The 13,142-nt window shown below is 39.6% G+C and overlaps 1 protein-coding gene across 1 annotated transcript in view; it reads left to right on the plus strand.

Moving 5' to 3' along the window:
* Nucleotides 1-13,142, plus strand: part of ZNF385B (zinc finger protein 385B) — a 142,823-nt gene that overhangs the window by 79,060 nt on the left and 50,621 nt on the right. The window contains exon 2 of the mRNA XM_010565857.1: nt 3,706-3,836. Coding sequence (XP_010564159.1) covers nt 3,706-3,836 — 131 coding nt within the window. The remainder of the gene's footprint in view (nt 1-3,705; nt 3,837-13,142) is intronic.

Here is a 13,142-nt window from a genome sequence, read left to right on the forward strand (position 1 = left end):
CTGCAGTTTTTCTGTGAAGCTGCAAAAGAGCTTGGCGGTGGCGTTCAGGGGGAGTTGTTGGTAGAGGCTCCTCAAGTCCCCGTGTCATCTGCCCCCCTTCTGGCTCCCAGGTAAAGCATGTCTCACTGGCCCCTGGGAGCGGCCATATGAGACTTTCTAATTACTTCCCCAAAATATCACTTTCACTGCTTAATCTATTAATTATGTGCCTTTTTTGTTAGAGACAGATCCGAGTTGGGTAAAGATGACAACCTTTCATAACTTTTGCAAAAACACCAGTGTCCCAGTGCATTGCAGTGGGCATGAAGCTACATGTATGCAGCTGAAGACGAGCAGTGTCTGTTACATAGGGCCTTGTTTTTTAGATAAATAAGTGTAGGAGGAAGAAAAACTTTTAGTAAAATGAGACATTTTGGATCATCTGCTCAGATGAAAACCTGTTTTCCTCCTCTTAGACAAGGGTAAAAGGGGCCAGTGAGGATCAGTGCCTTTTGGCAAAGTCTGTCTGCTGCTTGCACCTCCAGTACATAGGTAACTCCTGCTGGGGGAGCCAAAATTGAAGTTACAAAGGTAAAATACTGTTTAAAAATTATGAAGCTGGAATGAGCAAATGAATTTACAAGAAAGATCAGTTATCTTTATGCCAAAGATTTACAAGTAGGTTAAAACAATCTGTGTTTGACATGGTAAGTTGTCTTTATCATTAAAATGCTAATGAAATGGTAAACATCTGTTAAATTTATGAAGATAATGAAGCTTGTCAGCTACATCTTTCTTGTACCAGTATTCCTGCTTAGCTCAGGTTTGCATACAGATTTGGTGGAGTGGTGGTGGGAATGTGTTTGACCTTTGGGAGCAATGCCAGTGTAAAACTGTGCCCTGTTCTGTTTGATTTGATGATTTTTGTCCTGAAGTGCTTCTACCTGTAGTTTATGTCATCTTTACCTGATCATTCTTCCAGAGGCTTTCACAGGTGGGTCTGAAAATCAAACTTCAGTCAAACGGGGTCACTGGTATTTGATTGGCAATAGTAGTAAACTGGCAAACAGAAGTGAACAAATTTCTTATTATTAATGCCTCCACTAATCAGTCTGGTAGGTGTGTATGTTTTCTATTCTGTACGGACTCCAAATGTATCCTAGTCTACTGGTTATATATTATTCTGGTGGCAGAAACACCATGGACTGCAAAACTGCAGGCAGATTTCAAATGTCTGTCGCGTGAAATGATCTGTACTCAGCCAAGGAGTATAAAGAAGATTGCATTGTTTGCAGTAGGATGCTAATTGTTTTTTAATTTTTAAAACTTTTATGCCAAATGCTTTCTATACCTTGATTAAAGACAGCATCAGAAACCTAGCTTAACTCTGATTTTAAATGTCGGTCACAATTTAACTCTATTCTGTTATATTTTTTTCTGTAAAGTTTAGTTAAAATATGTAACCATGGCTTCATTGAAGTATGTGTGTGTAAAGAGAGGATAGGTCTTTTTTAACTTCATGGATCTTTAATTGCTTATGAACTTCAAAGAGAAACTTGTAGCAGTTAGATTGATGATGGCACTTTATGGACTTTAGATAATTGAATACAACATAGCTGCTGTTTGAATACAACTCTGAAATCCAAATTATGGAAATCTACTGTTTCAGAACCAGCTAGTAGAAATAATCATCGTTTTTGCAGTTGAAGATATTTTCTTTGGATAAATCCTCTGACACGCTGCTTTCCTCTTGATGCATTTTTTTCATTATGGATATGAAGAAGAAACTATAGGCATGTTAGCCTTTAGCTTTTTGATGTTTTTGACTCCACTTGAATAAGCTTTGACTTACAGTTAATTAAGCACAACTGTCAAAGAGTTTCATGGGCTTATGCAGAAACAAACCTTACATTTACGAAAGTATTGGGGTAGGAGAAAAGAGAGAAAATTCTGGGAAAGTGTCTCAAGCATATTTTTCCTTTCAAGTTGTGCAGCTCAGTTGGGGTGGTGTTCGACAGTTCTCTCTCCAGTTCTTTCTCTGTCAATGACCCATCTTTGTGCAATCATCACACTTTTCCTAGAGAAGAAACAGAGAATAGATTATAGCCTGCTATTCATCTGCTAGACCATAATATAATGTTTACTGTGCTGCAGCTGTGATCAAAATGACTGTCTCTCCATCATCTACAAAATTTGAGCTCAGGGCTAGTTATAAGTGTTCGGTCGTTCAAAAAAATCCATGCAGCCCCATCTGGCTTCTGAACTCAGCTTTCCTCTTGGATACTGTACGATGGGTTTGAAATTGTGTCTGTGGAGGCAGAATGATGAGATGAAAAGGAGGGAAATTTTTACTCCGCCTTCAGTTTTGCATGTCCTTAATAGGGAGAAAGGGAGATTCCTTAATGGAAGACTGGTACTCAGGCAGCCCATATGGATTACCTGGCATCTTGCAAGTAGATGTAAATGATTTGATTTTATGGGAGAAGAGAGGGAAAATTGCTTGTTTACTTTTCACCTTCCCCCCACCTACCCCGACTGGGTTTAAAAAGCTCAGATGACTTCTATGAGAAAAAGCCTAGATACTGTGTCAGCTCTGCTTGAGACCAGAGAAACTCCTAAGAGGACTGTTATGCTCCTGGCTGATGTGCTGGCCACTGGTGAGTGGGAGAAGGAGGTAATTATGGAGAAATTCTGGCAGAGGTAGGAGAGGCAGACAGTGACTCACCTTCCTTTAGAGGCGTGGGACACCTGTGTTCCAGTGCCTGCTCCAGCTGGTGTTGAATTATTTATTCAACCCAGGAAGGAGAAACTGAGATTTTTTTTTTTCTTTCTTTTCTTTTTTTTTTTGCATTTTTTATTTCAGTGAGGGAAATTTTATTTGAAATCTGTTTTGTATGATTTCAGGAAAATAAAAATACTCTCGCAGGCATAGCTGGAAGCAGTGTACTAGGCACACTATTGTGTGAACAGGGCAGATAGCTAGTTAAAAATGAACATTTGGACATCTGTGCCTTCCCATTCCTTTGGGGTCTTGCTGAGGAATGATTCTCAAGTGTATACAGAAAGAATTTCAGCATGTAGATTACTGGAAAGCTCTTGTTTGGAGAGAAAGATCTGGGCTCCAATTAAGAAAATGCTAGTTTGCATTGCATGTAAACAGTTGTGTTCGTTTATGTGCTGCTGATTATTTAATTGTTGGCTGTTTTCTAGTATTTGCCTTGCACTGTAAAAAAAGGCATTTTTTTAAATCTTAGGTGAAATGGTGTTTATGCAGTGCCTGGCAGCTACTGTCAGAAGAGGAAAAAAATAGACACACAGGTCACCATTTAGAAACAAACCTCTGGATTTCAGCTTGCATGTATTGTCTGTGCTAGCAGATCTAATAGGCAACCATGAACTGCAAAAGCATCTGACTTTTCATGGGCACCCATCCTGGCCTTTTTGCCACAGAAGAATTTTTCAGCTTTATAAAGGATTTATTCGACCTGCCAGTGTGATTTATATACCATATGTCTCCTCTTCACTGTCTGAGTATCCATGGCCATAGGGAAGCGCTCTGCCTCATCTGTAGTGTGCAGAAATAGGTTTCTTTTTATGATATTAACTCCTACGGAGCCACTTTATTACCCCCCTGTATTATTTTTTCTTGGCGGTTGTGTCAGCTGTGCTGTGTGTGATGTGGAAAGGAGAATACTATGAATTCCTGGTTTTGTTTGCTCTTGGCAGGCACTACTACACTTCCCACCCTTGTGCGCACACCTACCTTGATGATGCAGCCTTCCCTGGATATCAAACCCTTTATGTCCTTCCCTGTGGACAGCAGCTCTGCTGTTGGATTCTTCCCAAATTTTAACACAGTAAGTAAAGGTGTTTCCACATCTAGTTTCAGTGTATGCTTTCCAAGCTGGTTGTAATATCCAGTATTGAAGCTGCCTTAAAACAGTGCATCACTTACACAATTCTAGAGAAGCCTTTTTGTCTGTGCTGTGATGGTTGCTGTTCCCTGTGTGAAAGGCTTGGAGTGGTACCCAGCCTTCTCACTGTGAACGGGCTGATCCTTTTTTAACTTGCTCTGTTGGGGTGGTGTTTGCCCCCTGAACCCCCCCCCCCCCCCCCATCAAGATTTGATGAATGATAGAATCATTTTGAGCATTTGCCTGGGCATGTGCATTTCCATGTGCTGTAAAAAAGAAGAAAGCAAAAGCTAATGGAAAAACAGGTGTGACAGGTAAGGCCTAGATCCTCCAGAGATGTGAATCAAGTCTATTACAGCCAGTGAAGCAACTGGAAGATCTTGTTAATTCTGTATAATAACAATAAAGTCTAAAATGGCTTAGCTAGCCAATGTGAAAAATGTGAACCTGCTACTTTTAGTTTATGGTAAAGCATCTTGGGTTTTTGCAAAAAAAAAAAAAAAAAAAAAAAAATTGCCAAAATGATGCTCAATGCTTCTGTAGTTCTGCATGTTTGTCAGAGCAGCAATAACAAAAATACTCTCTTCTGTAGTTCTCATTTCCTTAACAGCTCATGAAATGGTTCTGAATGTTATCAAAATGCTTTTTTTGCTATCACACTTTATCATTTGTTTAACTAATTATTATCTTAAGTGCATTAGTACACCAAAGCCAATGTTTTGCATGTTACCTGTCCAGTTTCCGTGCGTGGAGGTAATTCAGCATGGAACGAGTCGACAAATAGTAAGCTAATAGCATCAGGAAGGAAACTGTTCTAGGTCATTTCTGCCAAGTCAGCGAGTATGATCTGTTCATACGTGACCGTTGCCTGACCTGTACAGCATCGCACTTGTCACTGTAATTGAGGGGGGGTGGAAAGGGAAGCAGTGTCACCACCACCAGACAGTGATCGGCTGAACCACTGCCAAGTGTCTCCTTTCACAAACTCACCTTCTGTCTGAAGTTCAAACATCAAGAGGATTTTTTTTCTTCATGACTTGCAAATACATCTTGCTGACAAGCCTTGTGCTACAGCACGCGGTGCTGTGGGATGGTTATGAGGTAACGTATCAGCCAGCTTCTTTCAAATGTCAGCAGCCCAATGCATATTATAAACAGCAGCAAATATTACTAATTCAATGCAAAACGTATATGTGAAAGTTGTGCATTTATGAGGGAGACGTGGGGATGTGCAAGTGTATAGATTGGGGGGTACGTGCATGTGCATATGTACAAAGAGTTAAAGATTAAAAAAAATCCAGGCATGTTTAAAGTGCAGGACCAAAACTCGATACAGTTTTAAGAAAGCAGTGTGTCATTCTCATCTAGGCATGATGCAGTTCATATTAATTTTCCATCGTCTTTCCAATACATTCAAGAATTTTATGTTATTGATTTGTCTGCTTTCCAGTTGCACTGTTTTTATAGGTGAGCTTTTTCACAGAACTGTGCATAAAGACTTGGAGAACTTTTTCTTTAGGGATGCTGTAGTTGTGGAGTCAACCAACATTATTTGCTTACTGGTGGTATTATTGAATGTCTGAGTTGCAGTAGCCTCTAGAGACAGATTAATTTGGGCATTTAGACTGGTTTTGCCTATGTACACTAGCTTTCGTTTATCTGGGTTACATTCAGTTTGCCTAATTCCCAGAGTGTTTATCCTTCACACCTGTCATTCCTCTCCAAACTTCCGTGGGTTTTATTAAAAAGAAGAGGCCTGGGGTAATCAGCATATATTGTTGACTCAGTGTCTACTTCCTCCCTTGGAATTCTTGATAATTATATACAGTCATGCTGCTATGCACCACACACACCGCATGTTTAAACTCTTTTCTTTGGGGAACAGTGGTTTAGTACTACTCTATTTCTAATTCACAGACTTTGCCATTTATCTTGCAGGTATTGATTTTCCCTAACAGTCTTTTACAATGGACTTTAAAGCTCATTGGAAAACTAAATCACTCATGGTTACCTACTGACAGGCACAGTGAACGCCAGCTGTCAGGCACTTTCTTTCTAACTTAGCACCACCTTTGCAAATGTAGATTTCTATGTTCGTGTATATATAATCCTTTTTTCTTTTTTCACTGTAAAGTGGTGGGGGGAGTATGTAAAAGTTTGTAAAAAGCCTTTTTCCAGAAGATAATTTTGAGTGAGTAGAAGTTAAATCCAGTTGACCCACAATGTATGCGTCATCCAAAGTGCCATAATTTTTCATCTTGTGCAGGAACAGAATATTAGAAGAGCTTTTGGTCCCTTCCCCCCACAAAGTCATCATTTGCCTTATGGATCAGTCAGGAAGTCTATGCACTTCACTCACAGGAGGACTTGTCAAGGACTGTAGACAGTTGAAACCTCTAGTGTGCAGCACTCGATCTCTTTGCCTTCAGTAGGACTGAGGGGACCCTGCAGCATGTGCCAGGGCTGCTGTTCGCGCTTGCATGTGTTCACTGAAGGTGGCAAAAAGAAATGTGGTCTCAAGAGAAAACTTCTTTGGATCCACCTGTTCATTTTCAATGGCAGTCAGATATAGCAACATTTTTCTAAACCTTGCCAGGAGGTGGTGGTTTCTAACTTAATTTCAGTGGCCTGAAAAAAGAAAAGTTTCTGCTTGGGAGCTTGATACAGTAACTACCAGGGCAGGAAAAACAAGGTAAAATGTATTAACTACAAACAGGTTTAAAGGAACACCCCCTACAGTGTTTCCAAAAGAACTTCTGTTATTTATGGAAATATGTTTAGAATCTGGGGTAAACCCTTTCTTACATAGTTAACTTTGACAGTTTTCAGTTCTGAAAATGTCTGTGATGCTCCAGATGAAACAGTGTTCCCATGTCGTTTGTGAAAGTGTTCTGATCACTTCCTTCTCTCCACATGGCGTACTTTCAAATGAAGCACTGAGCAGACCTTGATTTTTTTAAAAGAAATGCCTACCCCAAGTATATCTTATTTTCTTGATGGTATTGTGTGATTTAGTTTAAAATGCCTCCTTCTGTTTCTCCTAAAAACATTAATAGTTCTAAAGATGGTGTGGATGTATGTATAGTACTTACCAATTCATTCCCCAATTAAATTTGTCTTTGTTCCTTAGGACTTGCTTATTATGTAGGAAAAATTAACTAAGGAATGATTGCACTACCTCCTTGGATACATGCCATTATGCCTTTATTCAGTTTTTGTTTCAACACATCAGCCAGAAAGGGATCTTCTAAGGGCAGAATGAAGGATTCCAAGCAGAGAGGATTTGCAGAATAGGTGCTCTCTTCTTTCCTGGTCTTTTCACAGCACCTGCAAATAGTTTTGTCAGAACAGGACAGGCATGATTAGACTGTCACAGCCTGAACCTGAGTTGCTGCACAGAAGGACAAACCCTCCCTCAGAAGTGCTGCAGCAGCAGATCCAAAGGTGACATCATGTTTGTCCTGGCATCAAGTTCTAAAAGCTCTTGCTCAGTTACTCATACCCCTCTGTCTGAAACGCATAGCTTGAATCAAATTCCTGGTTGGTATTGCTTGAAATGTTCTTGTTTATAGCAGAATGGGAGACAGCATTACAGGAACTTCCCAAATTGGTACCTCCAATTTGGAACGGATGCTGTACAAAAAGGTATTGTTTAAGCAGAGCTCTTTTTTAGCACACTAAAATGACTCTAATGATTCCTTAACATGTAACATCTTGCATATCGATTATGTTTAAAGATCTATAAGACTTCAAAGTCAAGTGCATAAAGTCAGTGGAAATCAAAGTTAAGATTACTGTGGTCCCCATTGTATGTTTATTATAATGTAATCTTGAATTTTACACTTGCTGGTTTCCACCATACAGCTTCACCTTCTGTACTATTCTTTCTCTACACCCCCCTGATTCTTTGTCTCATTGTCATCCGTCTTTTGTACTGAATAAGGAAAGGATGCTTTGTGATCACATCATGGTAGGTTATAACGATGCATGCACTAAAGTGACTGAAAGCCAGGATTTATCTTCCAAGGCAAACTTAATGATCACTGTCTGCATCTCCCTATAAAGGATTTATACTCCTCAGAAAAAAAAAAATCTCAAAGCTCCAACGTGTTCTACCTCATCCTGAAGTGAGAGCAGCACTACATGATTCAAATTTAGTCAAAGTGGTACAGCCAGGGACCCGTCAGTCTGCACAAAAGCAGTATCAGCAACTTCGCAGATTCTATCATCATAGAAAATAATCAGCAATTCATATGCTTCCTTCTGAGTTTGTTATGGCCTCAGGGGTAATCAAAGATTATAGCATCTCTTGTAGCTTTCACATTAGTGAAATATTTTCCATCTAACTAGCCCATGATTGGTTTCTAAATGCTGGTTCATACCTCCATATTTTAGAGGACACACGGGTTAATGTGGCCTAGTTACTGCTTCAGTGTCTATTTCTCTTCAAGTAGGTTTATGCTGATTCTTTATATTAGAGTTCCCTCAGTCCTCTCGTGAAGTGGACCAGAAGTATTTTACATCTGCCAAGGAAGGTGAGCCAGCTGGAATGGGCTACAGGAAGGGAAAGAGAAGCTGACTAGTAACTTAGTCAGAAATCTCTGTCTCTTCTCCAGCATTAGCCCTGCCTGGACTAAGTATCCCTGGCCTACCCCCAAGACAACTACTGGGAGGGGCTAATTTGCTCTTTCCTCTTCTGCGTTTTCAGTTAAGTCCCTCATTTTTATCTGCTACCTATCTAGTTCTCATTTGAAGGGCCCGGTAATCAGCCAAGGCAGGAGCGGAGGTCTGCACCCCTGGAGTGCAGTGCAGGGTAAGAGCGCAGGGCGCTCGCACCGCCGCCTTCACTCGCCCCTCTGCGCCAAGTGCCTCTTCTGCGTTTGGCACGGCACTGCGGCTCGGGAGCTTTCTCTGTCCTTAGCAGTGTCTGAATTCAGCCACTTACCGCCCTGCTCTAGTGCCAGAGTATGCTCTGGAGCTCAGGATTGTATACAGGAGGAGCGTATTACAGATGCAGCCAAGTGGATGTTGCCAACCCATTATCTATGGTCCTCTTTTATCTAAGCAGCCTGTCCGTGTGCTCTGATTTCCCCTTTTCCCTTTCGTAAAGTGCTGGAGGGAAGTGACCTGCTCTGCTCCTCTCCCTCTGAAACACTCTGCTCCAGACAGCAGGTGGTTTTGTAAGAGCTATACTTCACACTCATTAACGGCACAGAAAGGAAATTTAAGCAATTAACTTAGAAGGAGAGGTGTTTTGTGGGGTAGCTGGGTATTTTGTTTGGGTTTTTTGGTTGGTTGTTTTTTAAATCAAGAAACGGCAAGATTTTTTTCTTACAGACATTTTATACCCTTTTTTTATAGTCGTGCAGGCACAAAAAGCACTTCGGGTTTGCCTTCTATTCCTCTGTCAAGCACGTAAAAACATTCCTATTTCACTTTTAGTTATTATGGATATAATAGTTCATGTTTTCTAAGTCATAGCCGGAATCATCCAAACTACAACATGAGGCATCAGCCTGCTACCTTTTATAAAGGGAATAAAAGAGAATAATAGGTGGTTTCCCAGATTCTTACAGGTGAGGAAAGCAGAGGTTCAGGAGCCACGTAATAAAGCCCAAATTCTGGCAGCACAGACCTCTGCTCTGTGGCTTTCTCGTCTGACTCTCTCCTCTCGCAGTACCTGGCTGAAGAGCCCCTTTACCCTCCATGTCTTCCTATTTTCAGTTTCCTGTAGTCCCTTTTCTTTGTGTCCTTAGGCTTTTTGTACCAAGCCAGGAATTCCTCCTTGTCTTTCTATGGCTTTGGTGCAAACCAGCAGAGACCTCTTTCAGCTGTAGTAGCAGGTTTTGGAAGAATTCTTCTCAGCCTTTGGAGGCCCTGAAAAATGCTTGTTTAAGGTGGTATATTTTTCCCACAAAATACTTGAGCCATTTCAGCTTAAGCTTTCAAAAAAGATTGAGCTTGAAGCAAACACCTGGTAAGATACACGGTGTTAGATATGGGGAAAACAAAAATGCTGCAAAAAGCAGGGAGTTTTCAATCAATTTCTGAGAGCTTTTACAGTTTGTGGTATTTTAACATAAAGATGCAGGTTCCCTAATTCCTGTCAGGAATCTCTTGAAAGAGCAACTCTGTTAAATTGATGAGCCTAAATAAGTACTTTTCTGCCTTGTTTCTAGCCTTTAATAGATATTATTCTCAGGAAAAAAAATCTTAATTAAAATAATGCAGACTGGCTTTAAGGGAGAATCTCTTGAAATATTGTTTAAAGTTTCCTGTTGCTTTGTATTTTCTCTAACAAGAATTGGATGGATGAGCTTCCTCCTCTCAGTTTCCAGATCAGCAGCCAGATAGGAGGAAGTGCACTGGTGAGAAACAGAAGTCACCAGGTGCAGTAGCCTGTCCCTGCCACTTTACAGGAGCTCAGCATCCACAGTATGGTTTTTGAAAAATGATTCCTAAATTGCTGCAATACATCCGTTACTGTGCATACAAGTAATTAGGTCATCAGCCTATTTCTTTAAAGAAATAGTTTCTGTATACAAATCCTACTGTTTGCCGAGTCCTCCAGAAAAATCTGTTCCTTGGCTGTGTGTTTCATCTCTGTCTTTACCGAAAGCTTGGAGTTAGTCTCTCCAACACTTCAGCGGTATTTATTTCTTTTACTGGTTAGCATAAGGAGAACCTAAGAAGCCTTTTATCTTCATTGAATTGCTTTCTTCTCGATTTAGTAGTATGTTCATGACACAAGGAAGCCGGTTAAAGGGAGGGGGTTGTTAGCCATAAATATTTTAGGCATTAGACCACTGAAGGATATTTTGCAAATAGACTGTAAGGAAAATGTCTTCCCTCAAAGCAAGCAGTTGCAAAAGTGTAGTTTAAGACAAATAAGGTACATGTGTTGCACCACTGTGCTTATAAAGGATTTGCTACTTTCTAATGATGTCTTGTCCTAAGCAAAATTCTAGAGCGGCTTTAGAGAAATCTAATTCTCCATGTATCTGATGAATACAGAATTGGCTGCTTTTGCAGCATCCTGGCTGTATGTGGCTGGCTTTCCTGCCCTCCCTTAGACCTTTGTCACATTGTTCCACAAGAAACTAAGAATTACTGCAAAAATTATTAATTAATAAGTTATAATGATGCAGCTAAGAATTAATTCTTGTTGTACTCTTTCTTTATGAATGTGGATATAGCTAGTGGTCCTTTAACCTAGATACAGTCAATTTTATGACAACTTAAAAGTTCTGTATGGCAATTTAAAGTCATAGTGTGAAACCTGTCTTTCTTTAGCATACCTGAAAACCAATGTAACACAGGTTTGAAGCACTGACCAGCTCATTTCAACAGCCAGAGCAAGGTTGATTTGAAGATCTGTGCTTTTCAAACCAGTCTTCTCTGTATTCAATCTGTCTGGTCTCACAGTAGAGACACCACGAATTGCAGCTCCTTCCCCAAGTTAACACTAGGGAAAGAGCATCATATTTCTTGCTCATGTATTTGTTAGAAGAGGCAGGTTTCTACCTGGCTTTGTGTCTCATTTACTTAGATTTAAAAAAAAAAACAACAAACCACCAACAAAAAAAACCACAACAGACTTTGATGCTACATTGTTTCAGGACTGGTTTAATTAGAAATGGAACATCCCTTTAAAGATTCGTATCTGAATACAGCGCTTTTTAATCAAAAGCATTTTAAAGGCTGTTTGTGTATTGTGTGGTACTTTTAAAAAAAAACCAAAACCCAAACCAGAAACATCATTATTGATTTTTAAATGAAGAAAGCCTATTATTCCTTCCTCACTAGGAAGAGTAGATGACAGCTGTCAGCTAGCATACTTATGCAACTCTTGGTTCTGATTTGCTTCTCATTTATATTCAGCCATTTTATACATTTATATTCAAATGTATATATACACATCTAATTTATCCTCTTTTTAGATTTTTTTTTTTCAGCATGTGAAAGGTAATGATATTAATTAATTTCAGAAGACTAGGCTGCTTAAGTCTTTCTTCTCTCCTGCTCACATAATTAATCAAGGCCATGAATTTGTCCCTAACCTCTCTTTGCATGGTTCAGAACTGTAGAGGAAATTCAAATCTACCTAATGGCATACCATTTGTCTTTGTGGTGTTGGTGTTCTGGAGCAGGCTGGGAGCAAGAAGACTGTCAGCAAAACTTAGAGCAGACCCTTAAAAAGAAAAGGGTCATATCTAAGGACCATCTCAAAGGTGAAAGCAAAAATCAGGAATCTTGTTTACCCCACATGTTATCTAAGCTGCTTTTCTGACTACAAACTCCTAGGCTTGAGTCTTTTCGCAGGATTCCACTGAAAGGTAATTTTTCATATTATTTTACCTAGTCATATTATTTTACTGTCAGGTGGTAATAGGTAGTATAACAAGAATAGCTTTGCTCTCAAAGTATGTTGTTGGTTTGATTTTCAGCAAGTCTCATACTGTAGTCTGTTTTTATTTTTTGCTGGATCTGGAGGCAAGATGGTTTTGGTAGTGGTTTTTTGTTGAGCTGAACACAGCTGAGTGTTCTGAATAGCAGCAGCCTAAATAATGAATAGCAGGTATATAGCATCTTCCATCAGATGATTTTGAAGGGTTATAAATGTGTTATTTAGACCTTTCAGCCTTTTTGTGAGGTTGCATATATTTTTATCCCCATTTTACAAATGAATAATATAAGGCTCAGGTGAAGAGACTCAAGAACAGTTAAACGTGTGAGCCAGCAAAGCCACAAAGGGAAGGGAAATTGTCATATTTCTTGAGTATTAGTTTAATCATTGAGTTTGTGCTTTGTTCTTTTTCTAAAGTTCGATCTGTAAAAGTTCATCTTACAGATACAAAGTCTTGTACTATAGTAGGGAAGTAATCCGGATGGATAAAAAAAAAAAGCTGCTGATCACTTAAAGCTGGTTCAGTTTAGTATAAAAAAAAAAGCATTAAATGTCAGATACTTCCTTTTTTCTTCATTCTCCATTTGCTTGGGGGGGGGGGTGGGGTATTCTCTTTCATCCCAAAACATTTTCAGCAGCTTTCTGTTTCTTTATTTTGCCTATGAAAATCTCCAATCTTGTCTGGAGCAGAAAATTTGACATTTTTCTACCATAAGGGTTAAATCTATTGTTGGTGTTCACATTACAAACACAATCATTTTATGCATTTCTATCCTCACTTCAGAATAAGTCTTGTGAGAAACTGAGACCAGATGCAGAATTTTTTTTTGCTGTGATGCCTC

Source organism: Haliaeetus leucocephalus, unplaced genomic scaffold (assembly GCF_000737465.1).
Source record: "Haliaeetus leucocephalus isolate CR32 unplaced genomic scaffold, Haliaeetus_leucocephalus-4.0 Scaffold1, whole genome shotgun sequence".
NCBI lineage: Eukaryota > Metazoa > Chordata > Aves > Accipitriformes > Accipitridae > Haliaeetus > Haliaeetus leucocephalus.